Source organism: Pipistrellus kuhlii, unplaced genomic scaffold, assembly GCF_014108245.1.
Source record: "Pipistrellus kuhlii isolate mPipKuh1 unplaced genomic scaffold, mPipKuh1.p scaffold_m20_p_11, whole genome shotgun sequence".
In the NCBI taxonomy this organism is placed as follows: domain Eukaryota; kingdom Metazoa; phylum Chordata; class Mammalia; order Chiroptera; family Vespertilionidae; genus Pipistrellus; species Pipistrellus kuhlii.
The window spans coordinates 51250267-51275569 of NW_023425416.1; the positions used below are offsets into that span (position 1 = coordinate 51250267).

The following is a 25303-nucleotide window of genomic DNA, read 5'->3' on the forward strand; positions in this document are numbered from 1 at the left end:
ATGCGGCTGGCGTGTGGCTGGCTCCCTCTGAGGCGCCGGGCACCAGCGAGAAGCCAGCTCCGAGGGAGCTGGTCCAGGTTCCTGCGGGCGGGCGGGGCGGGGGTCTGCCCGGAGGGGGGGGTCTGTGCTCCCCGAGGCAGGCGGCTGTGCAGGACACACGCAGAGGACGGCTGTTTGTGGCTCAGCGAGGACGGAGTCACGCGGGGGGCTGGGAGGACGACAGGAGGGGAGGTGGGGCCGTGGGAGTGACAGACTGGCGGGAGCGGCGGGTGACGCGTGCCCGGGGTCTGTCCCTCCCCCGCCGTTCGGGGCCCAGCTGCAGGGGCCCCTGGGGTGCCTCCCCCTCCAGGGCCACCCGGGGACCAGCTGGGCGGCTCCATCACGGCCCCTGGAGGGCACCCGGGCCTGTGTCCGAGCAGCTGCGTCCCGAGGGCCAGCCTGGCGGGACCTCTGTGTCACGTGGGCCTGGGCAGGGGTTACGTTTCCCTGGAAAATGTGGGGGTGAGGAGGAGGCGCTGCACACCCCCAAAGGCCCCCCGACGTGTCTGCGTCAGAGGCTGGGCCGGAGGCTCGGCGGGGGAGCAGACGTGGGGCCGCTCAGCGGCAGGTGGATACCCACATCCCCGGCCCGGACCCCCCGCTCTGCTCTGCAGCGGCCGCCGCGGGGTCACCGACGCCTCTGGCTCGTCGCTGACGGGACAGCCTGGGGGACGTCGGGCGGGCACTCCTTCCCGCACGCTGCTCTGGCGTCCGGGAGGAAGTGGCTGCTCCGCGCCGGCCTCCGGCAGCGCCATGAATTATGCACGGACACCGCGGGCCGGGCAGGCCCGTCATAAGTGAGCTTTAATAATTCATCGCGAGGAGCCAGGCACGGCGAGGGCCTCCGGGACCTGCCCCGGGCAGCCTCCGTCCACCGGCCTCTGCAGCACCACCCCTGCCCTGCTCCTGTTCTGGCCCCTGCCCCTGCCCCTCCCCTGCCCCTCCTCTGCCCCTGCCCCTCCCCTGCCCCTGCTCCTGTCCCTGCCCCTCCCCCTCCCCTGTCCCTGCCCCTGCCCCTCCTCTGCCCCTGTCCCTGCCCCTCCCCCTCCTCTGCCCTTGCCCCTGCCCCTCCTCTGCCCCTGTCCCTGCCCCTCCCCTGCCCCTCCCCTGCCCCTGCCCCTCCTCTGCCCCTGCCCCTGCCCCTGCCCCTCCCCTGCTCCTGTCCCTGCCCCTCCCCTGCCCCTGCTCCTGTCCCTGCCCCTCCCCTGCCCCTGCTCCTGTCCCTGCCCCTCCTCTGCCCCTGCCCCTGCCCCTGCCCCTGCTCCTGTCCCTGCCCCTCCCCTGCCCCTGCCCCTGTCCCTGCCCCTCCCCTGCCCGCACAGGGCTGGGCAGGGTGCGGAGGCCGCCCGACTGGAAAGCGCAGCCCTGAGCCTGCTCCTCGGGGCTCAGCCTCAGGGGAGGAGGCCTGGGGCACGGGGAACGTGCTGGCCCAGGAGGGCGTGCGGAGTCAGTGCTGTTTGGGCAGCGGCTGGCTTCCCGTGGGGGGCGAGGTGGACAGGCCAGCGCTGATGACCCACGTGCCCTGAGCGAGGCGGTGGCCAGGGCGGTGGGGCGGGAGCTGATAGGCAGTGGGCACAGGGAGAAGGCAGCTCCCAGGCCCCCTGCGGCTTTGGCCGGAACAGAGGGAGCTGCGGTCAGCTGGGGGGGGAGCGGGGGAGGAAGAGGATTCCAGAGGGATGTCAGGGTCTCATTCCCTTTTAGAGGCCGTCAGCTATCCCAGTGGCCACCCCCACCTGCCCCACCCAACGCTGTCTTGCCGTGTGCCCCCTCACCTTCATACACCCGTCCCCTTCACCTGCTGCTCCACCCCTGGGGGGGAGGGGAGGGGGAGGGGGTCACAGACTGCTCCTGAGCCCCAGGGGAAGGGGTATCCAGGCAGCCAGCCTGGTGGAGGCAGCCTGCAGCAGGCCTCCTTGGGAGAGGGGAGAAGGCCTGCAGGGGCTGAGGGTGGGAGTCCCAGGGGCCTGGCTCCTCGCTGGCCCTGGGCCCCTGCCTGCCCCTCCCCCGCGGGGTCCAGCCGCCCACGCTGCCCACGCCCTCGGAGGGTGAACCTGCGCTGTCACCTGTCTCCGGGTTTTTGATTTGTTTAATTATAGATGAGTTTTCTGCATAATTTATTCCAAAAGCCCGGATTATACTGTACAATTAAATCACATTCTGATCAACAACTCCACATATAAAATTAACAACTGGCAGCAGTTTAATCTCTGCTGCTGCATCTGCAGGCAGGCTCCCATCCCTCTCTGCGCCTTCTCCCCCCTCCTCCCCTCACCTCCCCTCTTCCCTATCTTCTCCCGCCTCCTCCTGGCCCTGCCCCCTCCCCCCTGGGGGGGCCTGTGTGGCTGCCTCAGTGCCGCCCCTCCTGAGCGCTCTGTCCCGGGGCCAGGCCTTCCTGCTGGGTCCCCATGGCTCTGCCTGCTAACGGGGGTCCTCACCCCACACCTCGCCAGAAGGCGACACCCCCTCTTCCCTCCCACCTTGGTTCTGACCTTGACCTTGCCCTGGAGACTAAGGCCTGGGGTCGTGCAGCCCGGGGGTCAGCGTCTCACTGCGCCTGTGCCCCCGCCTGGTCCCTCTGAGCGAGGGAGCAGGGGCTGAGGGGAGCCGCTGGGCACTCTCCCTCCCCTTCTCCTCCCGGAGTGGAGTGCGGGCGTTCCCGGGAGTGTGAGTGTTCCCGGGAGTGCGGGCGTTCCGGGAGTGCGGGCGTTCCCGGGAGTGTGAGTGTTCCTGGGAGTGTGAGTGCTGGGCCGGGGAGAGGGGCTGGCTGACCGAGCCCGCCCTCGGGGCTGCCGGGACGGAGGCTCCGCTCACGGCCTCTCCCCGTACAGGGCCCAGGTCTCTATCCGTGCGGAGGCCCCGGGGGACCCTCCGGGTTCAGGCACGTGGAGGGCATGGATGGCGGCCGCACGTGCCTCCTCTCCTCGCTGCCGCGCTGAGGGGCGCTTAGCGGCGCTGGGGCCCGGAGCGTCCCGGGCGAGGAGCCGCAGGTGGGCGGCCGGGGGAGGGTGACGGGGGGGGGGGTGCGGGGCTGGTGGAAGCCCCAGGGATTTGGTCCGTTTGCCTTGGACCCGGCGGGCGGTGGGTCCTCCCAGAGGCCCAGCCCTCTGCGGGGCGAGGACACCGATGCCCGGCCAGGCTCGGCTCGGGTGGGGTTCCCCCGCTGTGGGGCCCGCACTGGGACACCAGCCAGACCCGGGAACCGGCCGAGCGCGTCTCTGTGCAGGTGAGACCAATGGCCCAGCTGGTGTGGCTTCGTGCCGGCCCTGGCCCAGGGCCCAGCGGACACCGGTTCCATCCCGATGGGGCTCGCCGGGGCCTGCCCTGGGACGGGGGCACGCAGGAGGCAGCAGTCAGCGATGTTCCTCTCTCCTCGATGTTTCTCTCTAAGAATCAATATAATGCATACTTTTTTAAAACGATGAAATGAAGGGTCTGTCATGTCCTGGGCACACACAGTGGCTCCTGGCTGGGTCCGGGGCAGGTGGATGACGGGGAACCTGAGTGCTGTGCGCGGAGGGCATGGCGGTGCAGCCCGGCCTGCCCACCAGGCCCCGCACACAGGCCCCGGGGCGGGAGCTGCCCCGAGAGCCAGGAGGGAGGGTGTGTCCGGGGAGCCGGCCCTGCAGCCCATGGCAGCCCGCAGGCTGCTCAGCGGCGGGTGGGAGAGGGGAGGCTGTGCACGTGTGTGCGTGCACTCGCGTGTGTGCGTGCGTGCGTGTGCGCACTCGTATGAGTATGTGTGCATGCACTCATGCGTGCGCGTGCATCTGTGTATTTGTGTGTGCACATGTGTGTGCACATCTGTGTATTTGTGCATGCACGTGTGTGTGCACATCTGTGTGTATTTGTGCGTGCACGTGTGTGTGCACATCTGTGTGTGCACATGTGTGCGTGCGCACATCTGTGCGTGCACATGTGTGCTGGGGACAGGAAGGGAGAGCAGAATGGAGGGAGGGGGAGTGAGTGTGTGTTTTGGGTAAGAACGGGACTTTATCCTGAGAAGGATCTTCGGGAAAAATGTTTTAGGGTTGAGATAGCCAGTTTTGATGAAATGGTGGCGATAATAATAACGATAATAACGTATTGTCTGAGCAGAATAAAAATTTGACACCCATGCCCGGTCTTCCAGTTAATTTTCTTTTATCTGTGGGACCCTGGAACGGAAGACCCACAGACGCGCTGGGCAGGAGTCAGCGGCCTGGGACGGCTGGGGCTGTGCTCCCGGGAGGAGGCAGGAGAGGGGGGAGGCCGTGATGGGCTGCCTTTGCCGCTGCACACACATTCCCACCGTGCCCGGCCTCAAGCTCCGAAGGCAGAGCTGGGCAGAGGTGCACCCCTGCCGGGCGTTCCGTGTCCACCACTTCCTGGGTGGGTGAACTTGGGCAGGTCACGTGCCATCTCTGTGCCTCAGTTTCCCCATCTGTTCGTTGGGGAAGGTGGTGTTTGCCTCTTCCTGAGGATTGAAGCAAGGACGCCGGCGACATGTCGGCGCCACAGCTTGTCCATCACAGGGGTGTCCTTGTTCGTGATGGTCCCAGGCAGGAGTATGACGGGCATTCTGTCCCCTCGGCCAGCGCACGGCTGAGGTCAGGGTCAAGGTCAAGCCTAGTGCGAGGGCTGAGCTGATGGTCCCCTTTGGAGGTCAGCTCCCTGGCCTCACCCGTGCGTGAGGCCCGCCAGGCTCCGGCTGTCCGCCCACAGCCGGGCCAGGCCGTCCTGCTGGCGGCCGGTGCCGGCTCCCCCGAGCCTGGCGTGCAGCGGGTTCGGGCCCCTGTGGTGGGCGTGGAGGTGGGCCTCACGCTGCGGCCCAGTCGGCAACAAGCCGAAGCCAATACCTCGTTCTTTTGATGTTGATTTTTTTTTTTCATTTCGGTCCTGACATTCAGCTTGGCAAATTGCAATTAGTGATCCGCCCGCCTCCTGCTCGGAGTTCCCATGCCAACGGACCCGGGCACACACAATGGCACAGGCCCAGCCCCCGCCACGGCCTGGGGAGGGATGTGGGGCAGAGGCGAGCTCCTCGGACCCAGAGCGCCAGGAGGTCCTGCACCAGGTGGCCGGGGCAGGCGGGAGCGGAGGAGGCGGCCCCTGGCAGGCGCGGGGCCAGGTGCAGTGTCCGGTGCCCCCGGCTCCCGGCTGGCCCTCCAGAGGCGGGCCGGGCACCCTCCCTTGCCCCCTGGGGCGTGCTGGGCCCGGGGCGTGCTGCGTCTCTGGCAGCCCTTGGGGTCTCACTGGGAGGCCCCGCTCTGCCTGTGGGACTGGGGAGTTGAGCTGCCTTTCCAGACGCATTCGGACGAGGGGTCCTGGTCACCGCGGAGGCGCCTGTGGCCGGCGGGGGTGGGGGGCATCTCTTGGCAGCCCCTGTGCTCACCGATCGGGTCCCAGGTTAGAACCTGGCCAGGCCTCACCCCGGATACCGCCCTGTGCGTGGGTTTGGGCTGAGAACACAGGGCCACGTGACCGTCTGTCTGTCCGTCCGGTCCGTCCCCAGCTCCCTGGGCAGCATCCTTGGCGTGTCCTTGTGTGTCCTTCTCACCTCTGAGGAAGCACCGGCTCAGGCTGGGGGCTCAGGTGCGGGACTCGGGGGCTTGCCGTGTCCCCAGAGAGGGGCCGGGTGCTCTGAAAGGGCCGTGTGTGTGTGTGTGTGTGTGTGTGTGTGTGTGTTGGGGGAGGGGGTCCCAGGGAAAGTGCACCCAGGGATCAGCTCGGGTTCTGGGCGCCGGGAAGGCGAGGGCCCCCGAGCTGGGAGATCTGTGTCCGCTGCTCCCAAGAGGCCCCCTCGAGTCCCTCCCTCCCCCAGACCCCACCCCGCCCTGGGGACCAGGGGCTCCGGGCCCAGCAGGCTCCCCGCTCCCTCCCGCGCCCCCTCCCTGGCCAGTCCCCACGCCCGGCCGCTGTGCAGGGTGTGGTCCAGCGTCTGAGGTGCCGTCGGTCCTCCTGCCGCTGCCCGCAGGCCTGGGCCTCGAGGCTGCATTTCACAGGGACCCGGTGCTTGGAGGGGCGGCTGCCGCGGGCACCCCGGGGCTGGGCGGGCTGTCCGGGCACCCGGCGGCCCTGACTCTCTCCTCTCCGCACGCAGGATGCAGCACTGGGCGAGGCGCCTGGAGCAGGAGATCGACGGCGTGATGCGCATCTTCGGGGGCGCCCAGCAGCTCCGGGAGGTAAGCCTGCCGCTCCCCCTTCTCGGACCCTCTCCCACGTGGGAAGCGGGGGCTCTGGAGATGGGGCGCGAGGAGGTTTGGCGGGCCTGGTTGAGGACGCGGGAGGTGTAACATGCATGGCTGACTCCTCCCGGCCCGGCCTGCCCTCCCTGCGGTCGCTGTGCTGCGCGCCCCATCGGCCCTGGGCCGGGCTTGGCGGGTGGTCGGCCGGTGAGGCGGGTGTGCAGCAGCGTCGGGGACAGAGTCTGGGCCCTGGAGAGCCGGCGGATGGGGCCGCGCACTGAGCCGGAGGGGCCGTCCGCGGGGAGCGGGGCGAGGCGAGGACCCGGGCGGGAGGGGTGATGGATGGACCGAGCGGCACAGCCATGTGGGAGATTATGTTAATGTTCGCGACGCGGCTGTGGAGGGCGGCCATCCGTCACCCGAGGCCGCCCACGTGTCGCTGTTGGCATCCTGGGCCGTCGCTGCCTACGGGAGAGCTCAGAGGCCGGGGCCAAGCTCCGGGGGCGGCCGGGGGCTGGCCGGAGCCATCAGAGCCCAGGCCCGGCTCCGGGAGCAGATCCTCCGTGTGTCCGGCCGCCCCTCTCAGCCAGGGCCCAGGTCAGAAGGTGGGACCTCGGTGGGGCAGCTGCCGGGGGCTGCTCTCACCGTCTCCCTGCACTGAGCTCACAGCCGGTGCCGGGAGCCGGGAAGCAGACGCAGGCGGAGGACGGAGGAGCCCACGCAGGAGATGGTCACCTGGGTCCGAGGAGGTGCTGACGGGCGGAGAGGGCTCCAGGGCTGGAGGCCAGAGCCCCCCACTTGCCGGCTGTTCTCCCGAGGGGCCCAGCCTCCCAGCACCCCGTCCCCAGCCCGCTCTCCCCGCCAGCTCCCCGTCCGCGGCCGCGCTCAGAGGCCGGCCACTCTGGGCCAGAGGCCGGGCTGCGCTCGGGCCTGACGGCTCGGCCCAGTGCCGGCCCAGTGCCGGGGCGGGATGTGCCCGGAAGGGGAGGCTCAAAGCCCGGGACCCGGACTCTGCAGCTGGTTCCACCGGGTGCTGCGGTTCCCTGCGCCCCAGGAGAAGCCGGAGTCCCCGGCAGGCAGCCTCGGGCCTGTCTGGCTCCCGGTCGGGACCCGGGATGCGCCCACTGGAGGGGTTAACCGGGCGCCCTGAGTCCCTCCAGGACTCTGTCCCGGAATTCGCCCCGTGGGTCATGCCCGGACTCGGGTCTGGGTGAACCGGAGCCTCCTGGTCCCGGCCCGGGCCGGCTGGAGGTCTGGCCGGGGGTGAGGGTGAGAACAGCAGGGGCGGGCGGCACCCGTGGTCAGTCAGACTCCCTCTGCTCACCGTCCTGCCGGGTGCCCTGTCTTTCTGACGGCAGTTGGGCTGTTCCGGTACTTCCCTCAATAAACACACCTCCCCGCCGAAGCAGGTGTGGCTCAGTGGATAGAGCGTCGGCCTGCGGATTGAAAGGTCCCGGGTTCGATTCCGGTCAAAGGCATGCACCTTGGTTGCAGGCACATCCCCAGTAGTGGGTGTGCAGGAGGCAGCTGATCCATGTTTCTCTCTCATCGATGTTTCTAACTCTCTGTCCCTCTCTATTCCTCTCTGTAAAAAATCAATAACATTTATTTTTTTTTTAAATCAATAAAATATCCCAAGAAACTAGAAACACCAATCAGAAAGGATAAATGCACCCCTATGTTCATAGTAGCACAATCTACAATAACTAGAATCTGGAAACAGCCTAGGTGCCCATCAGCAGATAATTTTGGTTAAAAAAACTATGGTACACCTACACAATGGGATATTATGCTGCCATAAAAAAGAAGGAATTCTCATCATTGGCAGCAACTTGGGTAGAACTAGAGAACATCATGCTGAGTGAAATAAGCCAGTCAATGAAAGAGAAACACCACATGACCTCACTCATTTATGGATATTAAAGAACATTACAAACTGATGAACCAAAAGTCAGATATAAAGACAGTAAAGCAACAAGCAGACTGTCAAATCACTGCGGGGAGGGTAGGGAGATCTGGGGGAGATAAGAGATCAACCGAAGGACTTGTACACATGCATATAAGTACAACCAATGGACACAAAACTCTGGGGAGGGAGGGTATGAAGGGGGGGGGCAATGTTAAAATATGTACACAGATAATTTAATTAAGAAATTAATAAAAATAAAATATATTAGAAAAATATAAAAAAATAAAAATCAATAAGATATATTAAAAATAATAATAATAAATGAAATAAACACACCTTTCTCCTCCCCCTTCTCCCTACCCCCTCCTCCCCAACACCAAAGTCCCGCAGCCCTGGAGGGGCAGGGCCGGCCTGGGGCGGGCTGCCTGCTCCTGTCCAGGCTTCTCTGGGTGCCTGCCTCTTGGAAGGTGGGCAGGGTGGGCCTGGGCAGCGGGCGCTGGGCTGGGGCAGGGGCCACTAGGTGTGGCCGTGGCCGTGGCCGTGGCCGTGGCCCGCCTGGCAGCAGGCAGAAGCGCTGACCTGGCGCTCGGCTCCTCCTGGCAGCCCTCCGCCTGCTGGCGCTGCCAGCTCTCCGGCGGCTCTGTCCTGCTCCACTTTCCTCAGCTGCTTCCTCAGCCTCTTCCTCCCCTGACAGCTCCTTGGCACAGGGCACGTGGCGGGCGGGCAGCGGGAGCAGGTGAAAAGTTCCAGCGGGAAAGGGCCGCCCGGGCTGAGCCTAGGAGGGGGCCGTGTGCCCGGCCATGCCCGGCTCGGGTGGGTCCGGAGGAGGCTTGCTGCAGAGCCCGCGGACCCTGGCACCGGCTCTCCCCCGGGGCCGCCCGCCTGGGCCTCCTGAGCGGATTCTGAGCTGCCTCAGGCACCTGCAGCCGGTGATCCTGGCATCCGGGCACCGTGGCCTCCTTCCCCAAAGAGCTGTCTTCCCTCCTGCCCAGCCTCGAGGGGCCCCACCCCCGGGGGCCAGAGCCGGCGCTGGCAGCTGCAGGCGCCCCGAAACTGCCGACAGTGGCATTTGGGAGTTTTCCTGCCTGGGCGCTTTCCTCTCCAACCTCCCCACGACCGGGGGGGGGGGGGGGGGGGGGGGGCGACTGCGCAGACTGTGGCCCATTTACAAGTCGGAAAGCATCGGGGCGGTCAGGGGGGACCCCTGTCACATTTCCTCCTCTTACCCCAGAGCCAGCACATAGTAGGAGCTCCTGCTGGGGCCTGGAGCTGGGGGGCATCGCTCCCCATGCTTATGGCCAGGCACAATGCCGCCACGCCCCCCAGGTGCCCACCTCGCCGCCCGGGCCCTGCCCCACGCTGCCCGCGAGCAGGTCACAGAGGGGTGGCGCCTGCTGCAGCCCGCCCTGCCCACGGCCCCTTCCCTCCCCTCCCCCATATTGTCAGCACCATATTGTCCCCCTCCCGGGGGGAGAGCAGAGAGCATATGCTTGGGCTCTGAGCTCATTTGCATAATGAGGCTGATCAGGATGAATAATTCATCAGGTGCCTGGGGGTGCATGGGGGAGGAGGCAGAGATGGGACCAGTCTCCCCACGTCCCTCCGTCCCTCCGTCCCTCCGATGGGTACAGCCAGGGAGCCGCCTGCTCCTGGCGGGTGTCCGGGGAGCGGGAAGGGGGACGACTCTGCAGACTTTCGTGGGAAAGCCAAGCAGGAGAGATCCGGGTCAGCGTGAGGAGGGACCGGAGATCCTCAGGGGCAGCCGCCTGGGGATGGGTTCCTGGGGGGGAGACTCCGCACGGGAGCGGCGGGCGCTGGAGGGGAGAGGAGAGCCTCGGGGGCGGGAGGGGAGGGGCTGGGAGCAGACAGCTGGGCGGCCACGTCGGGGACCACAGGCCCCCCCGGAAGGCTCACGCCGAGCCTGGGTCTCTGAGGCGCTTTCTCAGGCGGCACAGCCCCCGAACCCGGGCTCCCGTTGGGGGCAGACCCGGCGTAGAGCCCAGCCCGTGTCGCTGAGCGCCTCCCCCGTGGGGCCGCAGCTCGTGGCCCTGACATGCAGAGGGGGACCCCGAGGCCCTGGCCAGTCCCACCCGGAGCCCGGCAGGCCAGCCCGAGGACCGGTGGGTGGGCAGAGGTGCAGCCCGGGCCTGCCCGCAGGAGCCCCCGGGCGGCTGAGCTCTTCCACAGAGAGCGGGGCCTCGGGCGGCCGCTCCTCCGGACAGTCGGGGTCCCGGCCGCGGGGGCCTGTGCCCGCCCCTTCGGGTCCCAGGGACGGGCATCTGAGCCTGTGCCGCGCCGCCCCCCCCCCCGGGAAAGTGTAATTAATGTTTGCGGCGCGCACATCTGGAGCGGCGCCGGGCGGGCCGGAGTCTGGCCGCGGGAGGCCCCTCCTGCGGGCGCAGAGGGACCGGGATGGGCCGGTGGGCTCCTGAGAGACCAGCCTTCCTCCCCACCGCCTGGTGCCACCAACTCCCGGAGCACGTGCACTCCCACCGGCTCAGGGTACTGCGCCGGCTGTGGTCACCCCCCCCCCCCCCGCACACCCCCGTTTGGGGAGGGCCCTGTCTGGGCCCCGGGGCCTCTCAGGCGGGGTTAGCAGGGCCCCAGAGTGCTGGCCAGGGAAGCTCCGGACCCTTCAGGGCGCAGGGCTGCGGCGGAAGAGGCAGGAAGCAGGGGTGGGTGGGCAGTGCAGGGGGCAGAAGTGGCTCTGGAGGGTCAGGAGAGGAAGCCCGAGCCGGGTGACCCCAGACCCCACAGCTGGTTCCATCCGACGCTGTGGCCCCCCTGCACCCCCGGAGACAGACAGGCCGCAGCCCCTGGGCCCGCAGGCCCCACACAGCCCAGCGAGGTCTGGCTGATGGTCAGAGGCAACGGGGGGTGGGGGAGGGGGAGTGCAGGAGCCCCCCACCCTGTCTCACCCCACCTCTCTGTCCCTCCTCCCCAGGCTCCCAGAAGTCTCGGCTGTCCTGGGGCCGCGTGCTTGCTGCCCCCGCAGCCCCTGCCGCCGAGGCCCCCACGGCCCCCGCGGTCCCCACGGCCCCCGCGGTGCCCCTCTCGGCGGAGACAGCCTGGGACGGGAGCTGGCGGGGCCGCGGAGGGGGTGCGCGTGTGAAATGTGCTGCCGGGAGGGACTGCTGCTGCTCGCCTCCCTAAAAACCCACATATATTATTCTTTAATGGAAAGTTAATTGTCTTATTATTCCCTCCATATGGCCCTCTCGCTCCGCTCCCAGCGGGACGCGCGGGCTGAGGGGCCGCTGGGAGGGCGTCGGAGGCGGCGAGGCCGCCACGTGAGCAGCATCGGGTACAAGAGGCAGACACGGAGCCACCGAGGCCTGTGCCCCCGCCCCCGCTCCCCAGCCTGCCCCGCCGCCTTCCTCCGGGCCCTGCCTCAGCCCCCCCCCCCACTGCGGGGTCCGGCCGCTCCCTCCTGCTCCGCGTGGGGAGGTGGGGGGCGGCGGCTGCGCCTGCCTGCCGCCCCCGCTCCTGTCTCCGGAGGAGAAAGCTCCATTTCTGAGAAGGTTTCTGAAAGCCGACTCAGCCGCGGCGGGAGCTCGGCCGGAGGGCCAGCGCGCTGGTGGGGGTGCAGGGAGGTCATTGTGGGGAGCGCTGCCTCCAGACGCCCGCTGGGTCCCTCCCCCCGCTCCCCCACCCCCCGCCCCGGCTCCTGTCAGCCCGCCCTCCACGGCACCGGCCACCGGGGCCTCCCACCTGGGGCGCCCGCCTCTGCCCTGCCCGCCCGCTGCTCCCAGCGCCAGGGTGCGGTGAGGCAGCGCACAGCGGGGAGCGGAGGCAGCGCCGGGAAGGTCCCCAGAGGCTGAGTGGGCGGGTGCGTCCTGCCGCTTCCCAGTCTGGCCGGGAAGGCGGGTGCGGGCGTCCTGCGGGGGGAGGGGCCTGGGGTCTGCGATCCTCAGCCAGGAGCCCGGCCCAGGTTCCTGCAGAGGCTGTGGGTGCGGAGGGCGGGTCTGGGGGAGGGACCCGTGTCTGGTGGCGATAGGCGTGGGGAGGGCCATCGGCTTCCAGCGTGTGCCGGAGGCCCCCGCGGCCGCGTGGCGGTCAGTGCCCGGGGGACGGGCACCAGGCTCGGAGCGGGCGAGGAGGCTGTGCTTCTGGAGGCGGGGCCCCCCCGAGGCCCACGGCTGGGAGGGGGCAGACCTGGGATTGGAACCCGGAGCCTGTGCTGGTGGCAGCCCCCGAGGTGTCCCCCTGGCCCGTCCGAGTTTGGAAACCGGGTCCCTCTTCCCGCCATGTCCGTCCTCTGGGACTCAGGCTGCCGTACACCCCCCCCGGACGGGGGGCCTACACACCGCAGGCCCACGTGGTTCTGGGGACGGGGGTCCCAGCCGAGGCATCGCAGGCCCGGTGTCAGGCGAAGGCCAGTCCTGGTCCACAGGAGCTGCCTCCGCTGTGTCCTCACAGGAGAGGGCGAGGACCCTCTGGTCTCCTTTGTGCGGGCTTCGCCGAGCCTGCCTCCCGGTGGGGCCCAGGTTTCTACGTGTGGATGGGGGGCGGGGGGGTAACGCCTGCTGATCAGACATCTTCCCGGGACCTTGGAGACCGTCAGGGCTTGAAGCAACAGAGCCATGAGCCAAGAAAGGGCGGTAGCTTCTTGGGCCAGGAACCTGAGGCACCCTGGGGTGGGCAGGCCCGGGGGAGGGGGAGGAGCCCTGCACCCCGGAAGGAGCCTGGGGCCCTTTCACCCAATCAGGCAACCAGGGGGCTCAGAGGAGGGCTGGGGTGCGGCTGGCAGCGGCGGGGGTGGCAGGAACCCTGACCTCCGGGTGGGCCCAGGTCTGGGCGCTGGGACAGAAAGCGGAGTGGCCCAGGCCAGGGCTGAGGGCCCAGGCCCTGACCGCAGCCCCGGGACCCCTGCGGGTGCTCTGGCTGGGCCCCTCCGCTTAAGAAAGAGTCTCCGAGGTGCGAGCGGAACCGGCCCGCTTCCGTGGTCAGCCGCGCCTTTGCTGCTGGACCATTCCCTGAAGGGGGCGCCCCTCTGTCCTTCCAGCTTGGGAATCTGGGGTGTTTGTCGGCTTTCCTAAGGCAGGACAACCCCCTCCCAACACACGGCTAGTGGTCAGCTTCAGAGGGACCCCACCCTTACAGCCCGCTCCGCTCCCTCCCCCACCCCCGGCCTGCATCCACCCGAGAGGGATGGGGCTGCAGGTCGGGGGCGGGGAGGGGGGGGGTCAGGTCCAGATTGGGGTGGGAGGTGGGGGCTGGGTAGTGGCCCCCGGGCATGGCTGACCCCGTCTGCACTCCTCCCTCCTCCTCCATCCTCTGCCGGGCCGGGCCGGTGGCAGCCGCGGAGACGATTGCCCAGGATTCGTGGAGCCCGAGCGTTTCCAGAGCCGGGACGTAATTGGTTCTGACAAACCCCCGCCGGCCCAGGGCAGCACCAGCGGCATTTACCGCCACGACCAGCGGGAGAGGGAGGCGCAGCCCGCTCCCTCCGCCCGCCCCCTCCCTGTGAGCGGACTCCGCAGGAGGCTGGCCGGCTCGTGTCGGGGAGACCGAGGCAGGGGCCCTCCTCCCCGTCCTGGGTTCTCATAAATCAGGGAACCAGGTATCCGGCCCGGGCTGGGGCACCGGGGTCAGGTGCGGGTGGGCTGGCCCTCACCGGGAGGCTGTGCCGCCCCAGGTGCTGCAGTGTGCACGCGTGCGCCATGTGCCCACCAGGCTGGCGTGGAGGGGGCTCAGCTGGTAGCGGTTCAGTGAGGTCCACAGGGGGCGGGGAGGGGGAGAGACGGTGAAGCGGGGCAGGCCCAGGGCATCAGGGTGGAGCGGGGAGAGGAGCCTGCATGGCATCTGCTGGGCTCAGCCCCATAGGGAGGTTCCGGCTGCTTTTTAAAAATTTTTAAATATAGTTTATTGATTTTTTACAGAGGAAGGGAGAGGGATAGAGAGCTAGAAACATCCATGAGAGGGAAACATCGACCAGCTGCCTCCTGCACACCCCCCACTGGGGATGTGCCCGCAGCCAAGGTACATGCCCTTGACCGGAATCGAACCTGGGACCTTTCAGTTCGCAGGCCAACGCTCTATCCACTGAGCCACACCAGTTAGGGCTCTGACCTAACTGTGAAGGGTGCAGGGTGCAGGGGCTGTGGAGAAGGAGGGGCTCAGGGGAGGAGGTCCAGCTGTCTCCTGGGTCCAGGAAGGCTGGGCTGTTCCCAAAGGGACGCACCGGGCCGGCCGAAGTGTGAGTGAGGACACGGGGCCTCCCGCCAGGCCTGCCCCCGTTAGGTTTCTGAGCTTCCTCCTCAGCATCACTGCCACCCTCCTCTCACCCGTCCCCTCCAGGCCTCTCCCAGGCTTAAAACCAGCCCGCCCCCCACCAGGAAGCCCCCCAGGGCGGTGTGGAGGCCCCGCTCCCTCCCGCTTTGGCACCCTGGGGGAGCCCGGCCCAGTCTCCCCATCGCACGGGGTCGGGGGCCATGCCCAGCGGGCGGGGCTGCGCCCAGGCCGCCCAGCAGTCTCCGCACACGGGCAGCCGGACCGTGAGGCAGCTGGCGGGTGCTCGGTCCTGCGGCCACCGGGAGAGGAGTGGAGCCGGCCTCGCGATGGGGAGGGGGGAGACGTGTGATGCTGCACGTGGGAATGTGTGCATGTGTGCACGTGTGGACGAGAACATGCGAGGTGGGGGCGTGAACAGGTGAGCGCTTGCTGATCTGTAGAAGGGAGAGGTCGGGCCTGCATGAAGTGCTGCATATGTGACCAGACCTGCGTGAGTTTGTGTGAGAGTGTGTATGTGTGTGAGCATATGATCCCACAGGCCTGTACTTTGTCGGGTGTGACCAGGCCTGTGTGTGTGTGTGAGCATATGATCCCACAGGCCTGTACTTTGTGGGGTGTGACCAATCCTGTGTGTGTGCATGTTTGCGTGCATGTGTGTGTGTGTGTGTGTGTGTGTGTGTGTGTGTGAGCATGTGATCCCACAGGCCTGTGCTTCACGTGGTATGACCGGGCCTGTGTGTGTGTGTGTGTGTGTGTGTGATCCCACGGGCCTGTACTTGTGGGGTGTGACCAGGCCTGTGTGTGTGTGCGCTTGTGTGTGTGTGTGTGTGAGCATGCGACCCCACAGGACTGTGCTTCACGGAGTGTGACCAGGCCTGTGTGTGTGTGTGTGTTTGCGCGCGCATGTGATCCCACAGGCCTGTGCTTCGGGGGGTGGCCAGCCTGCGTGCACACGCGTGTGTGTGTGCTGAGTGCACGCTCCGTGCGGAGGGGTGTGCAGGCGCCGTGCGGGCAGGGGCTGTGAGCAGCCGGGCCGGAGCGCTGTCACCAGTCCAGGTGTGAGCTCCTCACCGGCTCATTAGCGAGGTGAGAACCGCAGCCGTGGGCACCGCGCCCGCTCCTGCTCCGTACACGGCACAGGCATGTCCCATGCGTGTAAACCGCCGGGCTCTGTCCGGCTGTGCCCAGGGGCCCTGCAGGGGGCACGGTGCCAGTCTGCGGTGACTGTGTCCTCACACCTCGGCGTGCTCGCCCTGGGCGGGCTGGCTGAGCGGCCTCAGTGGGGAGCCCGGGCCTTGTCCCGTTTCCAGGGGCCAGAGCTGCGGTGGGAAGGGGCACCGGGGCCCCCCCCACGTACCACCCCGGGCCTGTCCTCGGCCCAGGGCCCCCTCCCTGGAGCCTGGGGCCGCCTCCCCTCCTCTCCCCAGAGAGGGCAGCCGAGCGCCCAGCTCCTGGGGCCCCGTTTCCTGCTCTGACTCCTCCAGCCGCTCCGGGCACCGGGTCCCTGAGGGGCTGCCCTGAGGCCCGGGTCTCACAGGGGGCGGCCGCTGTGCCCGTCAGGTGCTGGGCAGGGGCCCCAGCCCCGGGCGCGGGAGAAATCGGTGCGTCGTGAATGTGTTCTCTTTGAAGAGGGCCTCTCACGCTGGGGAAAGCTTTTAAAAAGAACATTTATATAAAAAGCAATTACCGCGCCAGTAATTTCTACGCACTCTCCCCTCCCCTCGCTGCCTTTGTGCTCCAACGTTACCGCCTCCTGGGCAGCTGCAATCTGGTCCCTGGCCTGGGGCTACGGCTCCCCGCCCCCCCTAACCTCCCAACCCCCCCCCCCGCCCCCCTCAGAGCGCCGCCTCCAGGGCGGCCCGGTGCAGGCGGCGGAGGGTTTAGGCTAAAAGCGTGAGGCTGTGGCCAGCGCCTCCCCGGGACCCGGCTGACGTGGTGTTCCCGGCCCCTCTTGGCAGCCGCCGGCTCTTAGGCTCCTGCTTCCCGGCAGCCTCTGGCCGGGCTGTGGGGGGAGGTGGCAGCATGGGAGCAGTACTGTCCCTCCCCAGGAGCCCGTGCCGGCACCCGCTCCTGCAGCCTCATTGCGTTATGTAAAGTGTCTCTGCTGCTAAGTGGTGCAGGGCTGCTCAGGAGGCAGGGGGGGTGCAGGGCTGCTCAGGAGGCAGGGGGGGGGGTGCAGGGCTGCTCAGGAGGCAGGGGGGGTGCAGGGCTGCTCAGGAGGCAGGGGGGGGGTGCAGGGCTGCTCAGGAGGCAGGGGTGGGGGGTGGGGTGCAGGGCTGCTAAGGAGGCAGGGGTGGGGGGTGGGGTGCAGGGCTGCTAAGGAGGCAGGGGTGGGGGTGCAGGGCTGCTCAGGAGGCAGGGGTGGGGGTGCAGGGCTGCTCAGGAGGTGGGGGTGGGGGGTGGGGTGCAGGGCTGCTCAGGAGGCGGGGGGGGGCAGGGCTGCTCAGGAGGGGGGGGCAGGAGGTGGCCCTGGAAACCCACCGCCCCCCAGCTCAGACTAGGACCCCGGGCTTGCCCGCTGTCTCCCCACCAGGCCTCGGGGCGGAGGCTCCACCCACAGCAGACGGGCCCGGAGGCCAGGTGCTCGCCCTCCCTGGGCAGGGCCCCCGGTGGAGCCTTTGCCTCCCGCCTCAGGCTGGCACCAGGGTAGGGCAGGAGCCCGTCCATGCCAAGGGGCATGCTTCCCCCGTCCGCCTGCCCGCCCGCCGCGCTGGCACACAGGCTTGGGGAGACCGTTGGCAGAGCTGGCAGGGTCCTGTCCACCCCTGGGGCTGGGTGACCCCCCCCCCCCGCCCGGGGACCCTGGGGCGCCTTCTGCAGCGAGTGCCCCGTGGACTCGGGTATCGCAGGGCGAATTGGGGAGCAGCACCATGCCTGGGGCTCCGGGGGATTCTGGGTCCCAGAGGCCGGGGGGAGGGAGGCCTGGTGACACAGGGGCCCCGCGGAGACTCCGGCCTGCGGGCGGGGGCATCAGGCCTGCCGGGAACCCAGCCCCAGCCCGCCTCGCAGGGCCCCCTCCCTCCCGTCCTTGCCGGGCGTGCCTGACCGCGGGTGTGAGCCCGGTGGGCGCCGGACCCGGCACCGGCTTGGCCAGAGGTCGGGGCGAAGGCAGGGGGTGCGTCCGCGGCCACACGGACAGACGAGGGCCTCTCTCTCCCGCTGGCAGTGCCCCCTGCCCCCGGGGGGGGGTTTGCTCTGATCGCCCCCCACATCCGGGAAATGTGGGTGTGGGAGCGAGGGGCCCCGGGGCCAGTGGCTGCCTGGTGTGAGGAGCCGGTCTGAGGCTGCGCCCAGCGGATCGGGGAGTGAGGCCTCGGATGGCCTTCGTCCGCAGCGGGAACGGGCAGGGGCACGGTGCCAGCTGCTGCCCCGGGACCCGTCTCGAGGCCAGAGACCCTGTCGATGCGTCAGTGTCCCCTCCACCCATCCACCTCCATCCCCCACCCCGCACACACATCCCCGGCGCCTCTGTCTGCGTCTTTCTCTCTCCTCTCCCGCCCCTCCTCCCTCCACATCTCCCGCCGGCCTAAGTGGACGCTAATGCCGGTGTGTAAGTCGGCATCGCACAGGCGCTCGGGCGAGCCGGCTTCCCCGCACCCCGCCCCCTCCCCAGAGGCTGTCTTTCCCTCCCACAGCCACATCTCGGGATGACGCACGTAGTCCCACTTCCCCGAGCTCCGTCTTGGCAGGATCTGCGGGGGGGAGGGCAGGCGAGCTCCCGGGCCTCCCCCCGCCCCCTCCCCCCAGTGCCCCCCAATTCCCCCGCTCCCCCCCGCCCCGTCACCGCGCTGTGACACCTCCCGCCAGGGCTCAGCGTGGACCTTGTCCTGACCAGGCAGGCGCTCAGCGGAAGCGTACCCCACAGTACACACGTTGGGGGGCAGTTTTGACAGTTTTTTCCTGCAGGTAAACAGCCGTCTGGTGTTAGTTTTGTTCATTTATGGCGTTTCCCGTGACCTTGACTAATTCTGCCCCAAATTCCCCCCCTCCCCTCCCCCGTTTCCTCTGACCTCTCACACCTGGCTTCTGGCAAGTTCGCGCCCAGGGCAGTCTCGCCCGGAGCCAGACAGGCTCCTGTGCCGGCCAGACAGCCTGTCCGCCCCGCCCGGGGCCCAGCCTGTGCCTGGGACGCCCGCACCCCCTCTGGGGCCGGAGCCCCCTCTCTCCTGGGAAGGCGGACGTGGGGGACAGGCTTCTGAGCTTGTCTCCGAGACCTCCCTCTGCCCGCTGGGCGTCCAGGGTGGAGACACCTGCCTCAGTTTCTAAGGCAGCACCCTGATGCTCCTGGCCTCCGGAGCCGCTGGGAGGGGGTCCGGACTCCCTCGGACTCCCATCCCTCTGGCCTCCATCTCCAGAAACGTGTCCATTCCCGCCCAGCACCCCGTGTCCCCCAGCACCCGTGTTCCCCGCCCAGCGCCCCGTGTCCCCCCCCAGCACCCGTGTCCCCCCCCCAGCACCCGTGTTCCCCCCCCAGCGCCCGTGTTCCCCGCCCAGCGCCCTGTGTTCCCGCCCAGCACCCGTGTTCCGGCCCCACGCTGCTAGGCCTCCCCTTCTCGTCCCCCCCCCCCCACGCCCCCCGCGGGCGCTGCACGCTGGGCAGCTTCCTCCATGGTTGCCTCGGACTGCTTCCTCCTCCTCCGGCCTCCCGTCTCCCCTGGGCCTCCCGGAGGCCCGGTCCCGCTCCTGCTGGTCCGGGCCCCGCCCGGCGGTGGTGGGAGCGCTCCGCCGTGCCTGTCTCCCTCGCGGGCTCTCTTCGGTGCTTTTCCAGAACAGCATCCTGCGCTCGTTTCCTCGTGGCTGTGAGGCCGTCAGCTCTGCGGAGCACCGTGGCACTTTTAAAACTCCGTTTAGAAATAATTTTAGATGCAGAGAGGCTGCCAGCACAGGGCAGCGGCTCCCTGCTCCCTGCCCAGCCTCCTCCCGGTGACACCGCACCGCGACCGCACAGATGGACACGGAGACGCCGACGGGGGGCCGAGGACCAGAGCGGAGGCCCTAGGGCGCCTGGCCTCGCCGGCTCTCGCACGCGCGTCCGATGTCCGCGCCAGGACCCGTCGCTTTTAGCTGTCGTGTCTCCTCGGTCTCCTCCGGCTGCCGGGGGCGGGACATCCACGCGAGAGAGACACATCGATTGGTTGCCTCCCGCACACACCCCGGCGAGGGGGCCAGGCCAGCCCTGCAGCGCGAGGGCTGTCGCTCTGACCGCGGAGCCAGCCCGGCCGCGGCCGACCTCGACACCGTCGTTAGGCACCGGCCGTTTCTGTGACCCGTGTCCCCCGGTGTGGGCTTGTCTGGTTTCCCTGTGACTCGGTTTCGGGAAGAACAGCGTAGACAGCGGGGTGTCCTTGGTGTCGGGGTGCATGACCTCGGCCCAGCCTACTCTGGGGTGATGTTTGCCGCTTGGTTAAGGTGGGGTCTGCCTGGCCCTCCAGGGCACAGCTGCTGGTTTTTTCTTTGTCCCTAATTTCGTGGGGGCCGTCCCGTGAGGCTGGCGACGCCCCTGCCCCTCCTCGCGCGCCCCGCCCCCGGTTTTAGCATCCACGAATGGTGCTGGCCTGCAGCTCGGCGCGGGGTCTCTCTCGTCCCTGATTGGCTGTGGAGGGAGAAGGGAGAGAGCTATGGCCCCCCTCCCCCACACACTCAGGTGGGGTAACCCAGGTGGGGGGTACCAGCAAGTGGGTCACCCAGGGCCCCCACGACCAGGGCAGGACGGGGCCGGGCAGGGGCTGCGGCTGGTCCCCGTGGGCAGCTGTGCTAGGGGCCCAGTGTCTCCCGCTGGGCCCGGGTCTGAGCCCCCCCCCCCCCGTGGCTCCGGGAGGTGGGCACGCTGACCACCCACCAGAGCCGGTGCGTTCCGCGTCCTAGTTTCCCTCCACGAAGGACACGGGGACGAGACGGAGGCGCTGGGCGCTGCGGGCGGGCTGAGGGGAGCCCCGGCCGGCCTTGGCTGTGCCCTCTGCCCTCTGCAGGGTGACCGTCCCCTCCCTGCACTGAGTGTTTCCTGTGAAAGCAGGTGGGGGCACAGGACCAGCCGTGCCCCAGCTGGGGCAGGGACGTGCAGAGGAAGGGCAGGGTGAAGGCCCGGAGGCAGGGCTGAGTGAGGAGGGCGGGGGGGACGCCAGACAGGTCTGGGAGGGCACAGGGGCCTCAGCCCCCCAGGCCATCTTGGCCATTCCCTGGGGAAATGGAGGCACCGAGGTCAGGGCCCGGCCCTCGGCCCCACAGCAAGCTGGCGGCAGACCTGGGGCCAGAACATGGGTGGGGAAAGGCACAGAGGTGGGGGTGGGGAAGATGGGGGTCCCTTTGCTGGGGGGCCGGGCTGGGGGGCTGCTGTCTGGTGGGCTGGGCTGGAGGCTGGGCTGGGGGGCCACTGTCTGGGGGGCTGGGCTGGGGGCCGGGCTGGGGGCCGGGCTGGGGGGCCACTGTCTGGGGGACTGGGCTGGGGGCCGGGCTGGGGGGCCGCTGTCTGGTGGGCTGGGCTGGGGGGCCGGGCTGGGGGGCCGCTGTCTGGGGGGCTGGGCTGGGGGCCGGGCTGGGGGGCCGCTGTCTGGGGGGCTGGGCTGGAGGCTGGGCTGGGGGACCGCTGTCTGGGGGGCTGGGCTGGGGGCCGGGCTGGGGGCTGGGCTGGGGGCCGGGCTGGGGGGCCGCTGTCTGGTGGGCTGGGCTGGGGGGCCAGGGTGGGGGGCCACTGTCTGGGGGGCTGGGCTGGGGGCCGGGCTGGGGGCCGGGCTGGGGGCCGGCCGGGCTGGAGGGAGCTGGTGGTGCCGGAAGGAGCGGGCGGACGGACGGGGCGGTGGGGGGATCGGCAGGGGAGCGGGCAGGGCCGGTTTTGCTGATGGCTCCTTTTGCTTTCAAGGAGATTAAACTATTTTTAGTCCGCGCCGCCGCTGCTGAGCCGCGGAGGAAGCCTCTCCGTCGCCCAGATTTTCTGGAAGCTGCCAAGCGTGGTCCTCACCCCCCCCCCATCCTGAGCCTCCCGGACGGGGGGGGGGGGGGGCGGCGGGACAGGCGGGGGGCTGTTGCTCCCCAGCCCTGGCTGCAAAGAGCAGGCATCTTACACGCCCGGCGTCGGTAACACCGTTTTAAGAAAGTAATTTATTTTCTAATTATTCCTTGTCTTGCATAACGGTGCATCGCCGAAGAGCCGCGATGTAGACTCTCTCTGCAGCCCAGGGCAGCGCTGGCGGGAGGAGGGTGAGGCAGGGCGGGCGGGGGATTGCCTGGCCTCGTCCTGCGGCTTCGTGCTCCCTGTACATACAGTTACTTCTTACGTTTCTGAGCCGAGATGCTCGGGGGATGAGCCACCAAACTCCTCGGAGCCTGGCTGTGCCGAGTGGCGAGGGTCTGAGCGGGTGCTGGGTGCAGTGCCAGGCTGCATGGCGCCAGGGGCGGGGATGCGGGGGGGGGGGGGCATCACGTGTCCAGGTACGTGAGCCATTGGGTGTGATGGGGAAACTGAGGCAGGGAGAGGCTGCTCTGGAATGGAGTCGGCCTCATGGGCATCGGGGCGGCCTGCTGGGCCTTTCTCCAAGGCTCGGCGGGCTTTAGGATCAGGATCAGGGGAACCGGGGTGACTTTACGGGGTGCGCCCATCCCAGAGCCTTGAGCAGGGCCCTGGGGTCCTAGCAGGCAGGTCGGGACCCCAGCTCTGTACCCCGCTCTGCCCCTCCTGAGGCTGCGGTTTGAGGGTGCTGCAGGGGCGGTAGGCAGCGAGGGGGGCAGGGCTGGGCGGGGCGGGGTGCTGGAACGGCACCCATCCGCTAATCCCCGCCCGGGGGTGGGGTGGGGGGGGGAGCAGGGACCGGACCTGGCTCCTCGCTAATGGGCTCCTTTGCAATGAAAAAAACATAGACTTTTTTAGCTCTCTGAGTGTAAGGGAGAGTTTTATGCTGAATTTTAAAACGCCTTCTATTTCCCAGCCTCGGAACCGCTAGTCTCCGGGGCTGAGGGGTCTCCCGGGCTGAGGGGTCTCCGGGGCTGAGGGGTCTCCGGGGCTGAGGGGTCTCCCGGGCTGAGGGGTCTCCGGGGCTGAGGGGTCTCCGGGGCTGAGGGGTCTCCCGGGCTGAGGGGTCTCCGGGGCTGAGGGGTCTCCCGGGCTGAGGGGTCTCCGGGGCTGAGGGGTCTCCCGGGCTGAGGGGTCTCCCGGGCTGAGGGGTCTGGGACGCAGGCGCGGCCCCCATGGGGAACCCGGTGAAATGAGCTTTGGCGGCCGCGGTGCTGGCCGTCGGAGTGGAAACCTGCTTCCCGGGGCTCACTCTCCTCGGGGACGGGGACGGGGACGGGGACGGGGACGGGACGAGGCAGGGAGGCCAGGAGGCTGGCCTGGCAGCCAAGGACGGGGGCTGGGAGGCTGAGGGAGCCCGGGGCCGTGAGCCAGGCCTGCCTGCAGAGCCCATGCTGGGCTGGGTGTGCCCTCTGCCCGAGCCCTGGGCACACAGCAGTGCCAAGCAGAGGCTGGGCAGCCCAGCTGGGTCCCTCCGCTCCCTCCTTCTGAGCCTCCCGGACCCCCGCCCCAGTGCCCCCACCTCGGGGAGAGGCGGGGCTTCGGATCCTGGCTGAGGGGCCAGTGCTGGTGCCGGTGGGTGCGCCCGCCCGCCCGCCCGCCGTGTGGCCCATCAGGCGGCTTGTGTGCTTGATTGCCTCTGATTGGCTGCAGCTGAATTCAGCAGAAACTATTATTTGCCCTTGATGAGGCCATCACGTGGCCTCATTGGCCATTCCGAGCAGGCACGGAGCCGGGGGGCCGGGACCAGGGGGCCGAGCCTGAGGGGGTGGGGGGCTCGCCGCGTCCGGGCAGGCACATCCCAGGGCGAGCGGTCACAGAGACGGAGTCGGGGCTGGGAGGCTCGAGTTCCTCACGGGGCCGCTGGGGGGTGGGGGCAGGCCACTCCTGCTTCTGCTCCTGGTCCCGAGACCGGAGCGTGCCCTTTGGGACTCGGCACCGGTGATGGCGTGGATGTGGGTGCACACTGTGCCCCGGGCGATGGCGAAGGTGCCGTTGTAACAACACGGTTGCTATTTTACTTACTTTCATGCAAAAAGCTTTATTGTTTCATTCGGTCCAGTGCATGGGAGAGGGCTTCAGGCTGGTTGAGAGTGGCTGGTGGTTTTGGGGGAGACTCGGGTAAAAGCCAGAGACCTCAGGGGGTGCAGAGGGGCCCCCCAAAGGCCTCTGGGCTCCCAGGGCTCCTGGTCGGGCCTGAGGGTGAGCCTTTCGAAGAGAAACCCGCCCACCAGCCCGGGGGCAGCCTGCAGAGGGAGCCAGGGGTCGCCCTCTTCCTGCGGAGCTCCACCCGCTCACCCCGGACGAGGCTCCCGGGAGCCACTGAGCTCTGCCCGCTCCCCTGGGCGGCGTGCGCCCCTCCCGGGAGAAGGCGGCCCCGGCTGGGTTTGCAGCTTTGAGATGCTCAGCGCCCTCGCTGCTTCTCCGCCAACAGGAGGAAGAAGGGCCGGCTCTGGAGAGCCACCCGTCATTGTCATTGTCATTGTCAGTGGGAACAGAGGCCCAGAGGGAGGGGTGTGGGGTCAGGGAGACCCGGGGTGGCCGCCAGGGGTGCGCCTGTCCCAGAGCCTTGAGCAGGGCCCCGGGGTGCGGGCCCTGGTCCCGCCCAGTGTGGCTCAGGGGTTGATGGTCGGCCTGCGAACCAGGAGGTCGTGGCTGGGTTCCCGGGCAGCACAGGCCCACGTTGTAGGCTCCATCCCCAGTGGGGGCGTGCGGGAGGCAGCCGATTCATGCTTCTCTCTCAACACTGATGTTTCTGTCTCTCGCTACCTCTCTGAAATCAATAAAAGCCGAAACTGGTATCTTGCCGAAACCAGTTTGGCTCAGTGGATAGAGCGTCGGCTTGGGGACTGAAAGGTCCCAGGTTCGATTCCGGTCAAGGGCATGTACCTTGGTTGCGGGCATATCCCCAGTAGGGGGTGTGCAAGAGGCAGCTGATCGATGACTCTCTCTCATCGATGTTTCTAACTCTCTCCCTCCCTTCCTCTCTGTACAAAATCAATTTAAAAAAAAAAGTATTAAAAAAAAAAAAGCATATCTTAAAAAACAAAAAAGCAGTGGCACTCACTGGGTGGAACAAACGTTGGTTTGTCCACATAACGGAATGTCACTCCGCGATAGACAGGAGGGCGGTTCTGAGGAGGCGGATGTGGACAGACCTGGAGAACGCTGCCCGCTGGGGCGGTGCAGTTGGTGGGTGTCGCTCTGCACCACAGTGGCTGGTTCTCTTCCCAGTCAGGGCACCTGCCTGGGCTGTGCGCTCTGTCCCCCCGGGACCCTGCAGGAGGCAGCAGTCAGCGTTTCTCTCTCCCTTCCTGCTCTCTCTCTCAAAAAAAAAGAAAAAGAAAAATACTTTTTTTTTTTTTTTTAAAGAAATGAAACATTATGCCAAGTGAAAGGGCACCTAGCAAGTGGCTAGATTGGTATGAAACGTCTGGGAGGGACAGATGGGCAGGAGCAGCAGGTAGCTCAGTGACGGCCGGACGAGGGCAGAGGGGTCCTCGGGGGTGAGGCACGTTCTGATGCAGCGCTGGTGGCTGCGCCCTCTGTGAGCACACAGGCATGGAGCTGTGTGCTCGGAGGGGAGCTTCCGCGGTGAAGCTGCTGCTAAGTCATCCCGAGCTGCCAGGAAAGGGAGGCTGGGGGGGGGGGGCCAGCAGCCAATCGCCCATTTCTTCGCTGTCATCCTCACCGAGGATGTTTTCCCATTGGTTTTTAAAGAGAGCTGGAGGGAGGGAGAGAAACATTGATGTGAGAGGGACACCCATCGGTTGCCTCCCACGCACATCCTGACGGGAGCTGGGGATCGAACCTACAGCCCAGGTACATGCCCTCGACTGGGAAACGAACCTTGGTCTTGGGCCGGCTGGGTCCCTTCCCAGGGCTGGACTCTAGGATGACAGATGGTGTATGATCAGCCGAGTGACCAGAGTTCAAGAGCATGGCCCCTGTCAG

At 68.0% G+C, this 25303-nt stretch overlaps 1 protein-coding gene across 9 annotated transcripts in view; it reads left to right on the forward strand.

Annotated features, from left to right (window-relative positions):
* Positions 1 to 25303, forward strand: part of CACNA2D2 (calcium voltage-gated channel auxiliary subunit alpha2delta 2) — a 94399-nt gene that overhangs the window by 9093 nt on the left and 60003 nt on the right. For all 9 annotated transcript variants that reach the window (XM_045579551.1, XM_045579549.1, XM_045579550.1 and 6 more), the window contains exon 2: positions 6119 to 6200. In XM_045579551.1, the coding sequence (XP_045435507.1) occupies positions 6119 to 6200 (82 nt within the window). The remainder of the gene's footprint in view (positions 1 to 6118; positions 6201 to 25303) is intronic.